This window comes from Tachypleus tridentatus, chromosome 5 (assembly GCF_004210375.1).
Source record: "Tachypleus tridentatus isolate NWPU-2018 chromosome 5, ASM421037v1, whole genome shotgun sequence".
Classification (NCBI taxonomy): domain Eukaryota; kingdom Metazoa; phylum Arthropoda; class Merostomata; order Xiphosura; family Limulidae; genus Tachypleus; species Tachypleus tridentatus.
The window spans coordinates 25,396,595-25,417,309 of record NC_134829.1 but is presented as its reverse complement, the minus strand read 5'-3'; the positions used below and the strand labels follow the sequence as shown (position 1 = coordinate 25,417,309).

Genomic DNA, 20,715 nt, shown 5'->3' with positions numbered 1-20,715 from the left:
AAAGATAACAGATTTCTAGTAAAAAAAAATAAAAAAAATTGGAAATCCAAAAACCAATATATTCTGGGAATATAAAGCTAGTTGATAAATACCTCGAAACAACAGTGCAGTTCAACGACCTGAGATCTGCTTTACTTATTTCGAAATGTTTTGAAAGGAATTCTTTTATTATACAACAAAAAAAATTAGAATTATCAACTTAGTGTGTATTTAGATATTTTTCTGTCATGCATGTTTTTAAGGTGTGCATTTTAAAATTACACCTCATGTTATGGGTTTATGTTATTTGATTAATGCAATCACATTGTATACATAACAAATAACTTCATTTTGATACTGACTGACCCTCTTACAAGTTAAAAACTACACAGAATTTCTAAAAATAATACGGCTACTTATTAGATGTTAAAAAGGACCAATATTTTTCTTTTACAAAAAATTTGTTAATTTCTTGGTATCAAAGTTTAGACACTTGACAAAACACGATTCAACTATACTTAAACTGAAGATGTGTATATATTTCATAAAGAAAAAAGTTACCAGTTGTTTCTACTAAAGATTTTGAAAATATATTAGCTGTCACTTCACTGTAAGTGAAAAGAATTTCATGTTCAAATATATAATGTAGTGAATTTTTTTTCCTACACATACATATATACATTTGTTCACAAACTTCGTTAACTTGTGTTTAATTTCTATTCTCTGTTCAAAATTCTAAACAAAAATCAAATTTGGTGAGGGAAAGAAAAAAGTACAAATATACTCACTACAGTATATTGTTGTTAACATAAAACTTAAGTCCTGAATGCAAAAGATTTTCTTCAAACAACACTTTATCAGTTATTGATATCATAAGGAATTTCGAGCAAGCCATATATTATTGTGTATTGAACTAACAAAAGCATGATGTTCTTTACACAATCAACTGAAGTTGCTTTGGCAACTTTTAAATAATTTTTATATATAGATAATATACATAGACCTCGGATGAGAGAATTTTTTTAATGATGAAATATGCTCCCATACACATATGGTTGAGTTATTATGTGCATAATAATAATAATAATAATTCAGTATTATGCCAGAAAGGAAAAAAAAAAAAGGCTATCAGCCACTGATGTTGTACAAGAATAGAATACCTATCAAGAAACAGGGAGTTGTTTCTTTAAATTTTATGAAGTATGGTTCAGAACTAATGATGGTGAATACATCAGTGTGTTAGAAGTGGTACACAGTGGTGCTTTGTCTTCAAGGTACACTTTAGTGTCACACGGGAAAGAGGTTGCTTCTTTATGTCAGTTAATCCTTGTTGTTCAAAAAGTGATGAACAACAGGTTTTGGATAGATTTCAAAAATCAGATAAAATGAGCAGAGAAAGAGGAAAGCTGATTGGTTGGTTGTTTAGCATTTATTGGCACAAAGCACCAAACAACCAGTAAAAAGAAAAAAATAGTAAAATCATTAAAATGCACAATAAAATTCTATTTGGTCAAACTAAACATAATTTGAAACATCTTAACGAGTATAAAAGTTATGTACATAACGAAAATAAGTAATGTCTCCTCTTGCTGAAAACATTGTTGAAACATGACATTCATTACAATAACATGAAACAATAATTTTAAGTAAACTTAATACTCAAAGTGAATTGAGGGAAGACTGAGCATTTATTTAAACACTTTCTTTTCAAATTAAGAGCTTAAAACATACATTAAAATTCAATTTCACTGGATTTTATTTTTTATTATATTCATTGATAATAAAGCAGTTTAATTCAATTTTTAATGTAATACTGTAAAAAAGCTACAACATGCACTTTGACCCACCTGTAGCAAGAGTGTCAAGTCTATCAGAGGAATAACAGTTCAAGGTTAAGAAAAAAAAAGTTGTAAATTGTTTTACAATTGTAAATCAGTCAGCTCTACATTATTTTCTAGACAGTTTATTAGCTGGGGGAGGGGAAATATATCTTTAATTGTTTAAAATAAAAGTTTTAGTAGCATCCAAAATGAAACAAAAATGTAACTTCTGTTCTAAATAATCATAATTTTCATATGAATACTGACAAATTTTGTGTTTGTTTAGTCATTCTCATCACAACAAATACAAACAAGTCAACTATGATGCAAGTCTTGAATACATAAATTTTCATACTAAAAACAAGTGTGTCACAATGTTTTAATACACATTAGATATCACTCAAAATGACCAATTACACGATCAATTTGTACTTGTTATGATACACTAACAAAGTTTAGCAACTAAGAAACATCTTTTAAGTTACCTGAATACAAGCATATGGACAATGGGGACACTTGTAAGGCTTGTCTCCTGTGTGTCTCATGCGATGACGCCGAAGAGAATTATGATCACATGTCTGGAATTCACAGATTTCACACAGGAAAGGTTTCTCACCCGTGTGTTGCCGCATGTGCAACTGCAACATAGCTTTACGAGCACTGGAATGACCACAGAAGTGACAAACATAGGGCTTCACTTTACTATGGACTGTTTGTTGGTGCTTCCTTAGACATTTGGAGTCAGAGAAAGTCCGTTGACAGATATCACAGGTTTGTTGACTGTACCATCTTTTTTCTGTGATGGACTTTTTGTCTAGGTGTATAACATGATGGTTACGAAGCTGACTAAGTTGTTTGAAAGACTTTCCACAGGTGGTGCACATGAAGTCCCTTCGCTCACTATGGATACGCTGGAAAAAAAAAGTTCAATAGAATTATCTAACTGTAAACTAAAACCAAAGCACCTGAACACTTTTCATTCAAATTAGTTTCAGCTAAATAAATACACCTCAGTAAGATGGTTGACAACTGAAATAGTCAGGTGCAAATAGTTAATGAATACTCCATTAAATATTTTCATAAGTAAAAACTTTCAAAGACATTAATATAAACATTTGAAAAAAAATATCAGAAAAATGTCTCTAACTGGTTTTAAAAGGAATACAACCTACATATGAGGCATTGCTATTAACTCTCTTAATAGAGATTCAGTCGGATTGACTAATCACATAACCTCTTTGTACATGTTATGGTTTCGATACTACTAATTTTCAACATAGCAGTTGTATTTTCACAAAATGTGGCAGACTTTCAGTACACATTACAAACCTTTTACATACGAAAAACCAAAATTTTTGGTGATGTATTTGTAATAAAAATTTGATTGTCAATATACCGAATCTTTTTTTTAATGAAATGAAATCAAATGAAATGGAAATTTCATTTAAATACAAATTTATTAGCCTAATATTAATAACCTTTCAAGTTGCTCTGTGGCCTATTAGGCCCCACTTTTCGTAGGAGTGTTAACTCTTTCACTATGGACATCCTTTACTGTGCATGTCACAAGGTGTTTAGTGAATTATTTTCAAAATTTAATTAAACTACTTTTTATGTTAAACCAATTAGTATAGCATAAACTTGTAGCTGATAATCCATATTTTAATAGTATGTACATTTCAAGGTCTTAATTTTAGAAGGGGATTTTTGTTTTTAAATCCTGAATTTCCTCTAGTGTGAGAAGTATAACATTTTTCCTCTAAGCATCCCTTCACTTAATTTATTCACCACTCTTCCAAGAAATATTAAAGTTAATATAATTTATTCACTATAAAGTTGTAACTTCTTACAGAAACTATAATTTTTATAGCCTTCAATACTGTTTGGTTACAGGAACATTAAATAGAATATCAGGCCCATCTTGCCTCATCCACCTGTCACATCCATTCTTTTCAGATTTGGTAGTTCTCTCTGATATTTAATACTATATTACTTATAATGAATAGAAAACTAAGGTTTTCATCTGTCAAATGACATATTGTTTTACAGTTTTTATTCTGAACAAAGAATTGTCATTTTCTTTATTAGTACAAACTTCTTTCCCATGGGAAAATAACAACTAACTTTGATGAACTTGTAACAGCTCTTGTCACGTAGTTAGAAAGCCAGAAAAATTGTGATTGTCATTGGAAGTTGCCTGCTTGTTGCATGTTGTTATTCTTTCTTTGTTGGTGCATTATTTAACTAAATAAAAATTATTTAGTACATTACTAACATAAATATGTATATAAATATATATTAAAAATAGGGTTAAATGTCATCGACAGGCCACGTAAAAACAAAAGAGACAGGTAAGAACCTTTATCATTTATTTTGCATGTGTATTCTTTATTTATTATTATAAAAGTAACTAAAATGTAAAAATAGGAATCTATTTAGTTAAAGTTAGATTAGGTAAAATAAATTATAATATAATAAAAATGTTTCATTACTCACAGTAGCTCACAGAGAATGTAATTCAGTAGCACATTTCACATTCCTCAAGTGATTTACCACTTACGTTGGCATGAACAGCATTAGTTAGACATGGTTCAAAGGGCAGTAAGACAATAAAATTTAAATATAAATGGATGTATACTCTTACAAGTTTAATCCTACTTAGGATAAATGAATGTAGTTTCATGTTACAATTTAAAATAATTTTAGAATGAAGGAGAGGGTAATTTCTATTTATTTCTTTTTCTCTTATGGTTACAAGGTTTGTCAAATTGACCAACCTTGTGTTGAGTTGCAGTAGAGAAAATAAGAAAAAATATTAACATTTTACTGAAAAAAAACATTTGAAATATATTTAGGAGGTTTTAGAAATTATGCAAATAAAATTGGAGATTTTGAGATGAAGAAAAGTATTGTTAATCATAACATGAAAATTATTCTGCATTCAGACAAGCCTCCCCAAAAAAAAAAAAAAAACAAACAAACAAACAAATGTAAATTTGTATTTAAATGAAATTACTCATTTGATTTCATTTCATTAAATGAAATGGAAATTTAATTTAAATACAAAATTATTAGCCTAATATTAATAACCTTTCAAGTTGCTCTGGGGCCTATTAGGCACCATTTTTTGTAGGAGTGTTAATGAACATGTATATCATCAAAGAAAGAAGTTTTCATAAATATCCAGATTTTTAGACTTGAACAAAAAAATACATTTTCAGAATGTCTATTTCCACAAACGTTACAATTGGTAACATACAGTAAAAAGTTTGTGTGAGTATACGTATCTAGAACTGACAAACACTAATATCAGAAAGAAGAGGCATAGCATCAATAAAACTGAAAATATCAATTGAAATCAACTTATGAAAGGTTGTCTTGGTATTGTTTGTGGTAGACATTGTGTTTCTCTTTTTACTTTCAACTCATATTAATTTCTTAGAACTATGCAAGATGTGGTAAGACAAACAAAATGTACTGTTTTTTAGAATACACAATATTCCAAATGGACCATTTCCATCCATCTTAGTAATATGTATATTAAAGTGAGCAAGTTACATTAAACTCCATACTTCTGAGAGGAGTATTAAATAAGTTAGAAAACAAACAAGACCTTGACATCAAATGCCACAATTCTCATAAAAGGAGACTGAGGATTTATTTAAACATTTCATTATAAAATTACAAGTTTAAAATTTGTATAATATTTAAATTGGATTTATTATCTAAGTTTTGAAGTCAAGTTTATTTGAATACTGATAATATAGCATTTTAATTAAATTCTGAATGTAACTCATGGCAAGAGGGATGAAGGATATTGTGGCTGTGTATGAAGAGAACAGATGCAATAATTGATGGGTGTTGTCTACAGGGCCACAGTATTATCATATTATATACAAAGTTTATTGAAGATGGTGTACCTACTGAGTTCAGTTGGTGTAGTACCATTCAGATAGATTGAATTTTCTTTCTTTCCAGTAACAAGTTTTCTCTAAAATCCTATGCTGATCTCAGTTTGTGATACATCCTGTTTTATAGTCATGTTCGACAAAGGCTGATTTATTTGGATATGTTGATCTAGTTGCATTTTTACACTGTTTCAATCTTTGTTCTATGGTCCTATGAAAGATACAGCACAAGCAGAATGTTCCTTAAATGAGTTTTGTTTTTTTCTGGTTATTTCATTTTATAAATGATGTTTTGAAAAAATTTTCCTGGTAAATCCTTTTATGTTTCCATTTCACTCAGAATTGTAGAGTAAAGAAATGGTAAACACAATCTGAATGCTGTAAAATTATGCTTTATCTGAATAATGACAATGTTATAAAAAGAAATACAGTATTAAAATTTTGAATATAGCTCAGTAAATAAGTAGCTTAAAAATTTGTTTGTTCAGTGTTTCAAAACAAATCACATATTTACACTATTTTCTTACCATGACATTTCAATTTAAATGGTCAACAGTTTGGACTTGCTCTTTTGGTAATTAGTTGGAAAACTTTGTTCTTCTTATTGGTAGGTATGCAAATGTTTCGCTTCAGAGACAAGCAATATTCCACTAATCACTGTGCATGTCTGTGGTGTCAAATGTTAAGCATTAGCCACTTAAGTGATATTGACCAGAAATTAACTTTTTGATACAATATGTAAAGCAGAATATTGAAAATGAAAATTACAAAAAGCATGAGTTAAAAAATGTAAATTTTTAAAGAATATTGCAACTCCTGTTGTAAAAAAATTACTTGCCAGTCAGTACAATTATTTACCTCAATGACACATACTTTGATGCTGGGACCAGCAAAATAAAACAAGAAGGAACAGAAAATTGAAATAAACTCTAATGATATAGAAAAAGTGTCAGAATGAAACCGTACAGAATAAGACACCTCTCATGCTCACAAGTTTAAAATTCTAAAAGTTAGTGTAAATCTAATTTTGCAGTAATTTCCTTAAAAACTGATACTTTTTTTTTTTCTTATTGCTTTGTGTTCTAATGATTTTATTTCATTTTCACTGTGTAGGTTAAACAAGTTTTACCCACTAGCTTCAACCCTTCCAGTACGACTTTCATTTTCTTAGAATAGAAAGAAATGATACAAGTATGTATAAACAATGTATGTACATGAAAAGGACTGGAACAACATGTTCAAAGTATTTTTATGGGATATACAGGTTCCACGAGTCCTACACGACCATAAACTGGAATAAAGACAAACGTAACCTAACAGTACTGAAAGGGTTAAAGTTCAGCCAATCCTTTTGTATTAAAGATGTTAACTTATATCTGTAGTTAGTTTATTCCCACTAAATGTTAAGAATAATATGTTAAATTATCAAATTATCATCAAACTTGCTTTAATAATTTATTCAACATGTTAGTCGTGAGGATTCATACACAAAATTCTTGACACACCTTACTCATATACATTAAATACTGGACAGCCATTAAAATATTAATTACCATGTGATTATCCAACTTGAAGTGGCTGTAAGTTTTGTAACCACATGTTGGACATGTGTGTAAATCTATGTCCACTGAATGGAACCTCCAGAGATGCATGCTAAGCCCACGCCAATGGTCAATCAGGAGACTACATTCTGGACAACAAAAGGGCTTATCAACAGTTGAATGGCATCGTATATGATACTGAAGGTTGGCTTCAGATATAAATCGATAGCCACAACCTTTTTCATTGCACCTGTTAAACACAAAGTAAAAACAGATTCTTATTACACAGAACTACAAACAGGTCCTTATGTTAGTGGGTGAATCTTTTTTTCAGCAAATACCTTCTCTTACCCCTGTGGACTGACACATTTGTATTTGTTCAGTTATTCACAAACCATTCTCTCTTCAGTAAACCTTTACTATAATCTTCTGATATTTACATGTAGTGTACATGAAAAAGCCTGGAACAACATGTTCAAAGTATTTTTTATGAGATATACAAGTTCTATGAGTCCATCATGAACACACTGGAATAAATTTTGGAACCCCTACTGTAGAAATTAATTAATATTCTCATTAAAGTCTTTTTTTTTTTTAATCATATTGTCTTATTTCCTTGAAATAAAATGTTAAAATTTATTCATTAGAACTTTCTGCTTTCTAATCAACTAATTTTCCTATAATAAAAACAACATAAATGCCAAAACTGGTGCCACAAAATAATCATTACACCATGGCACAATTTTTAACCAATCAAATGACAAAATTAACTCACCTAAAATATAGGCTTAAATGGTATAACAGCACAAATTGAAATATTAGTAATAATACTTTATTAATGTTATAAATTGGAACAATTTGGATGCTAAAATCAAAACCAATGTCGCCTTCATCACAATTTCATGCCAATGGTAACACAAAGTAGGTACCAAATCTCAAACAAAATCTCAAAACTTGGTAGACAAACGTAATTCATATGTATAACAGAAATTCAACTTTATTACGCTACTCACACACAATTAAAGAACAAACAAACCCTTACTTAAATTTTTTCTGTTTATAATCATCTCTTTGAATCTGTTTTCTAGGGACTTCAAAGAAAAACTTGTCATCTAGAATTTTCGATGTGCTAATTCTCTTCCTGCCTGATGCCGGTTTTCCAGGTTCTAAAGTCAGATTTTCATAATTATCATCAGCTAGAAAACTCCAATCCCTTCCTTTCTTTCGACCTGTCGTTTTTTCAGTCTGAGAAGATTCTGTATCATTTAGCTTTAGTTTATGGTCCTAAACAGTAAAGAGAAACAATCACAAATTATAAATACCTTACTGTAAACTTTAACAAGGGAACAAGTCTGATAACTTGTGTGAATCTTCAAATAAATAAATTTGCAAATTGCAAGAACTGTCAAGAAGCAAAATAAAAATATCCATTAAACCAAAGATAAGTTATCAATTTTTAATTAATATTCATTTTGTTACTTGGCATTTCTGAAAGTACCTTAATTTATCATTTAGTTAAATAATAATGTACCTTTAATAATCTATTTTCTCTCTTAACAAATGTTTTAATTTATTTTGTCTGCTGATCTCTTATAAGAGAAAATATCACAAACTAGTTCACAGAACTAAATTACAATGAAAGAAAAATTGGTTTTCTTGTTCTGAATATAGTCAGTATTCAAATGAGTAAATTAATATAAACCTATATAAAAGCCAGAATGTGTTGTGTCACATCACACGACTTCTCAAAACAGGTGTCATAAAAGCCAAAATGCATTTATTTAGATAGAACAGTTTGATTACTGTCTGCCCACTGTAATTTTAGTGATAGGGGTGGGTACTGTGTAGTGAGTGTTGGTAAAACAAGCCTAAAGTAAAGACATAGAATGGGATCACCTAGCCAAGTAAATAAAATTTATTATGAAAGTAAAAATAGACTCACTTTGACATTTAAATAATTTCTGAATTAAGTAATTATTTGTTATATCACAAACGTTTTTAATAAAAAACAAACATCTTTAATAAATGAAGCTTATAAGTTAGGAAATCAACAAATATTTTGCCAGTTTTGTTGTATATACATTTTATACAATGATACTAGGTTATACTTTTGTTGCTAAGCAACATGGCATAAAAGCTATTGTTGGGACTGTAGTGCTATCAAAATGGATTTTATTTACAAGTTGTTAATCTCACCTATTTTTACCAGTAATTATTTTATGAATATGCCACAAATTCAATTCATGAATGATTTTATTTTTGATTGGCTCACAAAGGAACTTATCAGCATTTGATTACCTCGACTGCACTTTTCTGGTCAAATTTGATTTATTTCAGTTAGCTATGAAATGTGAGGTTAGGGTATACTAGAGGGTGGTAGTCCTTGTCCCATACGAGTTTTATACATAATATAAGGATGGTTTAGTTTTCAATACATGTAAGCATCTTTGTTTTCCCCAAAGAATTAATTACATCCCATTAGCAAGTTGAATAGCTCTCAAACTACCAAAATTATGTATCAACTAAATACATGAAAAGAAAACAATGTATACTGGTATAATTACGTACATGAATCATTAACATGTTGATAGCCTGCTTCTCTAACTACAATCCTGTCAAGATCTTTCATTAATGTCTCACTTCAAATGTGAGGTTTGTATACATATTCTACACACATCTTACTTTATCTTACAGGTAAGCATACCAAAAACACTTATAATTTCTAAATACTGTTTAAATTAAACATATTCTTTCTTAACTTTGAAGCACAAACTGATAACAAAAAGGTGTTATTAAGTGTAGAAACAAAAGTCAAAAGGATGAACCTGTTGGTAAAAAAAAATGCAACTTGTCTTTTCTGATGGATCTTATCTCTATTTTGAGGGCATAAAATTATAACTATTTTAGGAAGGAAAATTAACCTGTGTAAAAAACAAAACCGGGAAAAGGCTATATTGAATCACTGTACTGAAGAAAGAATTTAGTCTGTATCTAGGTGGCGATTTACAATTGTCACAGTCTTACACTTGCAATTTCATCCTAATAGTAGTCATTCAATCCTTGACTTTGTGAAATGAAACCCTTTCTCAACATCTCAGCTTAAAAATTACTGTACTATAAATATTTACAAAGTATTATACCAGAACATTACCTTAATCATATGATCCTTACACCCTTCTAGTGTATCAAACCCCCTGCTGCAATGGCCACAAAGAAAAATATGTTTTTCTTGAGCAGCTTGAGTACCCACATCTTGATACTGACTAGAAGAGCTGGTGAGGTCTGCCTCTTCTTTTACATGCCCATAAAATACAGTTGCTTCATCGTCCTGATGGTCAGCTGAGATTTCTCTTTCCAGTTGGACTGAACTTTCACATGTTTCACTACTCTCAGGAGCAGATGTTTTGGGGTAATTTTTCTTTGATGCTAGACAATAAATTAGAGATAGAAAACTACAAAATCAGAACATTCTACAGTTTTTCATGTTTGTTGCTAGATTAACATATGTTTAGAGATCAAGATATTCTATACATGAATAATAATAATAATAATTCATCACAATGAAATTTAAGATTACTGAAGATTTAAAAGCAGTTTAAAAAATTATATAGTGGTGAAATGGTTTATTAACTGAAACTTTACTTCATACATATATATTGGAGAATGAATAACTTGGGAATATTTAAGACTATCTAAAACCTTATACAGCTATAGGTATACAGTTACTGTACATAATAACTTGTACTACACAAATACAGTAAAAAAGAAAAGGTGTCAGTGAAAATGGTATTTTGATACAATTACAATATACAAGTGGGGAACCAATCACTGGATTGTATCTGAACGTACTTTTCAAACAACTTGTATAAAAAGACAATTTTTATCTGTATCTTGTTTGAAAGTTATTTCTATATTAAAAGTTTACATGCATAAAAATTACTTTGCAATTCCACTAGTTAACATGAATAATAATTGTGATATTTTATCCATACAGTAACTTACATTTCTTGGGTAGCAGGAGCAACTGACAGTTGTAAGTTAGTGGCAGAAATTTGGTACAAGATATGCAACAAATATTCTAGACACAAACCACTAAAGACAGCTTGGAAAAAGGGCAGGCAATTATTGACATAACAAGGTTTATTGAGGGTATAGAATATGTAAGAAAAACCAGTCACATTCCATCTAACATCAATAGTGAGTTATTTACATTGTAAATAATATTACTACACAGACTGACTACACATATACATCATATAAGGAAGCATTTAACCTGTTCAGTGCTGTAGACGAGATAACTCGTCCAAGCCGATCGGTAAAACAGTGACACAGACGAGTAATTCATTCTCAATAATACCTAACTTCAACGCTAGATGTCAGCACCATACATGCATCTGACCTACTTAGAGGAATAATAGTATTTGTTGCTTATATCCTTTGTTTTAAAAATTACTCAATTTTGCTGAACAAAACCTGGTGTAGGAGCTGCTGTAGCAGCTGAAATACTTGGCAGTCAACAGGTTAAGAGCATGGTATTACAAAAATGTTGTAAACTGGCTGAAGGAATTGGCATGAAAAGAAAATGTAATATCAAATACATTTATAATTGGATACAAACTGTGAAAATGAACATATTCAAATAAAATGAAACTGTGAAGAATAAGCAATAATGTACTTGAGAATAATATGAAAAACATTGCTAATTACTAATAATGAACCAAGAATAATATGAAAAACATTGCTAATTACTAATAATGAACCAAGAATAATATGAAAAACATTGCTAATTACTAATAATGAACCAAGAATAATATGAAAAACATTGCTAATTACTAATAATGAACCAAGAATAATATGAAAAACATTGCTAATTACTAATAATGAACCAAGAATAATATGAAAAACATTGCTAATTACTAATAATGAACCAAGAATAATATGAAAAACATTGCTAATTACTAATAATGAACCAAGAATAATATGAAAACATTGCTAATTACTAATAATGAACCAAGAATAATATGAAAACATTGCTAATTACTAATAATGAACCAAGAATAATATGAAAACATTGCTAATTACTAATAATGAACCAAGAATAATATGAAAACATTGCTAATTACTAATAATGAACCAAGAATAATATGAAAAACATTGCTAATTACTAATAATGAACCAAGAATAATATGAAAAACATTGCTAATTACTAATAATGAACCAAGAATAATATGAAAAACATTGCTAATTACTAATAATGAACCAAGAATAATATGAAAAACATTGCTAATTACTAATAATGAACCAAGAATAATATGAAAAACATTGCTAATTACTAATAATGAACCAAGAATAATATGAAAACATTGCTAATTACTAATAATGAACCAAGAATAATATGAAAACATTGCTAATTACTAATAATGAACCAAGAATAATATGAAAAACATTGCTAATTACTAATAATGAACCAAGAATAATATGAAAACATTGCTAATTACTAATAATGAACCAAGAATAATATGAAAACATTGCTAATTACTAATAATGAACCAAGAATAATATGAAAACATTGCTAATTACTAATAATGAACCAAGAATAATATGAAAAACATTGCTAATTACTAATAATGAACCAAGAATAATATGAAAAACATTGCTAATTACTAATAATGAACCAAGAATAATATGAAAAACATTGCTAATTACTAATAATGTACTTGAGAATAATATGAAAAACATTGCTAATTACTAATAATGTACTTGAGAATAATATGAAAAACATTGCTAATTACTAATAATGTACTTGAGAATAATATGAAAAACATTGCTAATTACTAATAATGTACTTGAGAATAATATGAAAAACATTGCTAATTACTAATAATGAACCACAATCAAATGTGAAACTGTGAAAATGACAAAATAATCATGGAGAAAAACACTACAAATGTTACAATTTGTTTAAAGTATCATATCAAATAGGTGACAAATATTTAACATTAAACAGCAGTGAAGGGGAGGGGGTTAAAAAGTACCAGATATTAACAAAATTGTATATAATGCTAAGTATAAAGAAAGTAAAGCTGTGTGGACACTTGGAAAACTGAATGAATATTTACAAGCAAAAGAGAAGAGAGGTAGAATAAATGGAAACTCAAAAATGATAAAATAGTACAAGTGCTCAAGAAATAATAGTACACTAGACCATTAAAAAATGCTCAGATAAATATAAACACTAAGGAAACTGTGAAGAAAAACAATAACCTTTGTTAAGTAATTTTTTAAAAAGATAACAAGCAAGTTGAAAACATGCACATTAGAAGCAACCTGCAATGAACAAGTGGATACAAAAAGTTACTGGTTAAAATAAAACTGGATAGAACATATTTTTGGGTTCATTTCAATGATAGTAATATTTATATTTTTCAAAGGTATGCTGGTGGCCATGAAATGTATAGATTTCAGAATAATGTGAGCAAGAAGTGGATATGCAAAAATATCTATGGTTGTACAAGGACTATCAAATAAAAGAAATCAGTTCATTTCATAACTGACAGATGAAAATAATTTGCATCTATTTGCTGAATGTCATAAAACAGTAGTTGGTATTATGATATACAAAACAAGAAACTACCTCACTTACTGTATTGAACATAAAGGTTCAGCCTGTTTCAAACACCAAACAAAAGTGACACTACACAAATATACACTGTTTTATCATTACCATTTTTCTTCTACAAATGTAAGAACATGATAATTTCAATGTTCTGTTAAATTAGTTCTGATTATTACATTATTGCACAATTTTTCTAAAACAAAAGTTACATTTTTATCTATGTTAAAGTTGGATTTATTTCAGAGAATACTACATTCTCAAAATATTCTACTTAAATCTATCAACATTCTATGTACATATAAACTGGACCTATTGCTGCAATAACTCTTACGAGATAAAATGTGATATTATATATTAATATAAAATGTCATTTGCTACTTTTCCTGGAGCAGCAAATACATGATAAATAATCAATTATTATTCTCACCAATCTGTGACTTACTCTTTTTACCTAAAAATGTTTTACATACTTTGTGCTAAGTAGTAAGAACTCTGATTATAATTTAAGAACACAAAGTAAATCTTTTGTAATTTTATGAAATTAGAAGAGATATATCTCCAAACAAAGGCTAAAACTAAAGCTTTTAAACATTGTTATAAATACCTGTTTTTTCAATTGAGTTTGGACTTCTATCAAGCTTCTGGGCTGCCTCTATGTGACAGTTACGAATGTGAGACATAAGCCCTGATTTCCATACACAAGAAAATCGGCAAAATTTACATCGATATGTTGTAACAACATCCATTAAATCTTCTAAACCAGTCGTGGTGTTTAAAAGCTGAAGAGGCTGGTGATCCCCTTGAATCTCAATGACAGATTGACTATCAGCATGCATGACATTAGCTATGCTTCCTGGATTTTCTGAAGAAGTCTGTAATGGTTGATGAATTGCACTGGTGAGTGTTGCAGAGTTTCCAAGTTGTATTGTGTACAATGGTGTTGAATAAGATGCACCTTTAGAAAAAGATAAAAAGCTTTAGTCTAAAACTATATGTAAAAAGAAGGTTGAAAAGTTCAAATAATGCACTTTTTTACAATCACAACACTAAATTCATTATGAGGATTTTCTAACAATGAATAAGAACAGCTACAAAAACTAAAAATGATTACAATTTCACATTTATTTGGGATAAAAAGAACCTTTACTTCCTCATGAACATTTAAAACACAAAGTTAATTCTTAAAAGGTTTAGAATACAACCATACCATTTATTTTGAATATTAGAATTAAGCACTTGGCACATGAACCAGTTTTGGTTCATGTAAAGCTACATTTTTAAAAGAATGGACTGTTATATAATAGTTTCGTTTTTTCAAGAATGACAACAAAATGATTGTTTCATGGACCAAAATATTATTTTTGTTAAAGAAACAAAACAAAACTCTTTCATCACATTTCAACACCAGTCTTGATCATTAGGATTGAGATAAGGTTCTTAAATTAGATAAGAAACATACACTGAAGTTATAATTTTCCTATATTTAAAATGTATTTTCAATAGGTACTTACCACTACTCACATAAATAACTATTATTGTTTAGTGCCATCCTTTATATGCAAAATATTTTTCCCATGCTACAACCCTTGAGCTCCCATGTACCCCCAAAATCAACATAATTCAATTGTATCTTGCATGCAAATTACCACGAGACAAATCTCCATCAATATGAGTGCGACACACCCTCCTGACATGCAACTCCTTCTGTTTCATTCTGTAGAACTATCACTTTGTTTTGGTAGAAAATGGAAGCACCAGTTTTAAGTTAGAATAATTAGAATCCCACATTAAATGGGTGGAGGGAACAGTGCCAGGGAATGGAAGAAGCATCTTTCAAAAGCATCTGACAAACACCATAAAAAAATAAATCCTCACAGTAGAGGATCATATGTGGGAGACTGCACCACTTCTGTACTGGGCATACATTTTGCCCAGTGTGGAAAAGAGGTGTTGCAGACATGGGCAGAAAATGGTAGGAGCACATCCAAAATAGAGAGAACAATGGCTGGATAGAATCTCAATTCCACAAAGTACATCATTATGGGTGAAAACGAAAGCATGTGCTTCTAGATATAGAATGGACAGAATGCGACAGAATACACATGGAAGTTAACTTATCCAAAACCCAGCTGCTTGGAACCAACATTCATGTAGAGGTAGGATGAGGATGATACGATTAGTAAGTCAACTGCAATCCAAAACCCAATCTTCAAGATCAACATCTATGTGGGGGTAGGAAGGATGACTGTTTCTTCACCTCATGTTCAGCAGACCAGAAAGAATCTTGTACCTCCCTTCCCAACCTATGAATCAGACACATGATAGCAATGTAATAAAGTATTTGACTGCTCCGGAAACCAGATATCGGGATGATGGCACAGTAAAGATATTTTTACAATGTAAACAATCTCACTCAAAACCAATCTGTTAGGAACTGCCCCTAGCACAATAAAAACATCAGTTTAAGAGAGGGACAAAAAAAGAAAAAGAGGGATAGCATAAGAGGAAAAACAGTATTAATCTAAAGGTTCCACTACCATGACCCATAACACAAGTGGAGGAAACAGAGATACCTATAATGCATGTGTGAAGACTTATGTTGATTGGTTTAGCTCTAAATCCACAACCCAGCCACCAGGAACCAACATTCATGTGCGAGTACTATGAAAGATCCCAACCAAATGAGTGAACTGCAATTTTGAATGCTCACTTCAAAACTATCTCATCTCCTTGGATAGACCCATACAAAGATTAAGCATTAAAGAACATCTTGTCATCTACACCAGCAATATAATACTGCTCTAATTTCAACTGAATGGTTTTTACCATTATTTGTATCATTATATTCAGAAGGATACCTCCATGGTCCACCACCCCAATGCAAAATGGTAAAGATTCCCATACTACACTGAAACAAAAAGGAGGAGGAGGAGAAAACCAGAGGAGAGTCCAGAGGAATGTTAACATTGGAGATAGTGCAACAGGAGACCACAGAAACCCTATTTTGAAAAACAGACTGCTTTACCCATGAAGTCTGTTAGTTAGCATGGTCTGGAATGTGTATTTGAATGAAGCAAATATACCATGAGGAAATACCCCATCTTAACAGTGGCCATGGAAATTATAACTCTTAGATCATCATGACTGTATAATGTGGATTTAACTGGCTTAAGTTTACCTGGACAGACACCATTCTTCACAGAACAGGATCCACAAAGAAAGAAATGGCCATGACCCTGAAAAATAACAGGTATACATACGTTAAGGTATCTTAAACATAGTCTGACCTAAGAGTAAAGGATGGCAAAAGGTGGAAAATGGTACCCTGATGAAGAAAAAACAGCTACCCAAAGCACATAATGGGAGATAAATGTATGAGGTGTAGTCCCAGTACTCAATCTAAGTACTTTGAACATGAGATACAGGTAAAAAGGAAGGTGCCTGATCATGAAGAAAACATGAGGATATTGATTACAGGGAAAAAGAGAACAAGGAATAAAAGGTCAATTGAATCAAAGCCAAATTCAAAGGTTAAAGGAGGAAAATTCCTATTCAGAATTGATGCCAGGGAATGAAATAACAGGAAAAAGAACAAACAGAAAGAAACCCTGAAACAATGAAGCAATCCAGGACAGGTGTGGGATACAGAAGGTCAACCAGATCCATCTAGGAGTAAAGGTGGAAGATAGAAGGAAACAAGAAAAAAGAAAGAACACGCCCCATGAGCTGCCAAAGTGGAGTGTGGAAAAATTGATCCAGAACAAAAAGGACAGTTCAATCTGAAGCAGTTGAGAAAAGAAAACCTGTGTCAGCCAGGAAGGAACAATCAGAAAGACAACTAACACACAGTGGCAAGAAGGAACAAAATCACCATGAAAAGATAACAAATGGAATGAGAAAATAAATGCTGTCTGAATGCATCAACAGCCAAGACAAGATGATAAGGAATCAAAGACCAAGACATACAGATCTGAAACAAGTTCAAACAACAGGGCATGAAAACCAGTACCCAATCCCATGGTGAACAAATTTAAGACGGCACCATGGAAGATAAAGAATAAAAATGTGGACATAAGAATACTTAAATGTATGAAAGAACTATTAACAAATTCAGAAAGAGATAGTATGAAAGGTATGCGTGGCAGGAGGGATTTGATTTGCTATTTGACAGCTGTGTAACCAAACAAAAATTGAAGACTATAAAAAAATATGGGTTGTCTGAGCAACAGCAATTTTATAGAAAGTAAGTTATGTTTAATTTTGTACTTTTTCAAGGGATAGTTGATAAAATAGGGAAGACAACAAGCTAAGAGATAATGTGTTACATGAGTTACACTGGGGGAAATTCAAGATTTGTTTAATATTGCCTTGTAGAATTAAGAACGTAAAATTTGTGTACCATTAAAATATGAATTATTAGCTAAGATGTTATGTTATTCTAATTGGTATAACATAAACAAAATGTATTTTAATAAAATTTTGCATATAAAACATCTTGTATCATGCACAGTAAAGGATATCCATGGCAACAGGATTAGGCATGAATCATTATTGGTATGATATGTAATTTTGCAAATTCTTGGTTATAATTAGTTCATATGTTTTCAACTATGAATTTCAATTTAAAAAGTCCTAACCTTCTGTAAAGAAAACAGACAATGAGATAAACCTTATTTTAAATTTTGCTAAAATATTCTATTTAAGATAGGTTGAAAGTACTGAACCAAAACTGATGAAAAAAATAAAAAAGTCCATGCACACCCAGCCACATAGCCAAGTGTTAAATTTGAATCTTTACTATGAAATAGGCTCCCATGAAAGCTTGTACCACTGGTACAGACATCTGGGAAAAACACATCCAGAGATCTGGGTAGAAGGGCCCCTAACTCTGCCCTATTTTTCAAGAGTCAAGAGAATCACTAACACTAAGGGGGAAAAGCCACAATCAAAGGGTAATAAAACAATAAAATTTAATTGTAAATAGATGTATACAGTTACAAGTTTAAAGCTACTTAGGATAAATGAATGTAGTTTCATTTACAATATGAAGTCATAATACAAAGTAAAAGAGGGCAATTTATATTAATTTCAATTTTTTTATATGTATGAGATCAGTCAAATTAACCAATTTTGTACAGAGTTAGGAAATAACAAAATATAAAGTTTTACTGAGGTTTTAGAGGTTACACAAATGCAATTTGAGATTTTGAGATGAAAAAAGTATTTTTATTATAACATGAAAAATCACTTTGCACATGACCTACTCAAAACAAACACTCAATATATTTATGAACTCTTTTTAATTTATTAAAAATATTTAACTCAAAAAAAAATTATATGTGAAAGACTTGTAATGTTTACTAAAAGAGTTCCAAATTTCATGAAGATATACACATTATGTTAAAAGTTAGTAGTAAAAAATTCATTAAGACTTTTAATGAGTACAAGGAGGTAACACAATTGGCCAAATTGACTGAGTCTGTACTGTAAGAGTTAATAACCCAAGACCCTGAAAGAACTGCCTGTTGTGGAGCATGAAGAAATAAATCAGCCTGTAGAGAAACCTATATGTATGTGCATATACCATGGAATTTCTTACTGTTGGTATATAACACCTCATCCATAAAGCAGGGTGTTTGTGAAGAGATGGAACTCTGTAAGTGATGGTGGTAAAGGGACCCATATTGTACTAGTGTCACGAGTTAAACCTTGGAATTAGAAGAATGATCCCAACTAACGAAACTGGGGAATTCAGAAAACCAATGATTATAATCTTTTGGTCACATAAAGACCATTAAAAGAATTTCTTATGTTTTCATCCCAAAAGCACGAAAGATAAAAGTAGTTCCCACATTCCCAGAAGAAAAAGAACCATCCATGCAGAGAGAGAAGAAGTAAGAGTCAGATGACCTATTGAAGTTAAAATGAGATATGAGATGAAAAACAAAAAATCCCCAGACTGATGACACAATGAGTTGGAGCAAGAAAAGAATTCTCAACCCTGATAATGAAGCCTGCCTTAGTTTTTGCTGAAAGTACAATGAAGATGAAATGGTCTGACAATTATTGACATGGTGCCAGCAGTAACCAGTCATCCATGTAATAGTGCATACCCAGTGCAATGGAATGGAGGTGATGAGAAAGAACTTGTACTACACAGCAAGACTTACAAAGCTGATGCAAGTCTGAAGGTAAAAACCCAGAATTGCAGTATTTGATTCTCTTGCACAAGAAATGTTGATAATGGTGGGAGTCCACCACTATGGCAATATGCAGATAGAAGCTGACTATGGAAAACTTGGACATCTACAATTCCAGTAAAAAATGTCAACTCAGATTGCATAACTTATGAATTTTGCAGAATTGAGGCATTTATATGGATAAGAAACAATGACGATTGAACACTAATTTCCTGTCTGGGTGGGCCCAACAACTGATAGAAATAAAACCTCTGAAGAACTAGTATGACTCTCTCACTAATCCAAAACCAACCAAATTCTGGTAGCCCTAGAACTAAGTTCCAAATCCAAATAATCTGCAGGAGATAGAAACCCTACAAGCTAGGTGGAAAACAGTGTTGAATATGTGAACTGAATGACAAATTCTGACTCAATAACCTGCAGTGTTCTTGGGTCAATGATTAAGGTTACCACACATCCAGAAATTTTTGGATCCAAACACTCACAAACTCTAAAGGTATACAACAATCATTGTATAGCATGGAAACCCTTGAACATAAACAAAATTTATACTGTGTACCAATATACCAAGGGGTTGATGTTGAGACCTATGAATAAGGGTGTAATTATGAGACCCTATAGAAGCCAATGAAATTTGTAATTCCAACAACA

General features: G+C 30.7%; 1 protein-coding gene across 1 annotated transcript in view; it reads right to left on the bottom strand.

The window, feature by feature from the left end:
* The window catches only part of LOC143250751 (uncharacterized), a 40,853-nt gene that overhangs the window by 2,737 nt on the left and 17,401 nt on the right, over window positions 1-20,715 (bottom strand). The window contains exons 4-8 of the mRNA XM_076501707.1: window positions 14,469-14,819; window positions 10,400-10,674; window positions 8,291-8,532; window positions 7,261-7,498; window positions 2,285-2,710 (exon numbers count right to left, since the gene is read on the bottom strand). Of these exons, the coding sequence (XP_076357822.1) occupies window positions 2,285-2,710; window positions 7,261-7,498; window positions 8,291-8,532; window positions 10,400-10,674; window positions 14,469-14,819 (1,532 nt within the window). The remainder of the gene's footprint in view (window positions 1-2,284; window positions 2,711-7,260; window positions 7,499-8,290; window positions 8,533-10,399; window positions 10,675-14,468; window positions 14,820-20,715) is intronic.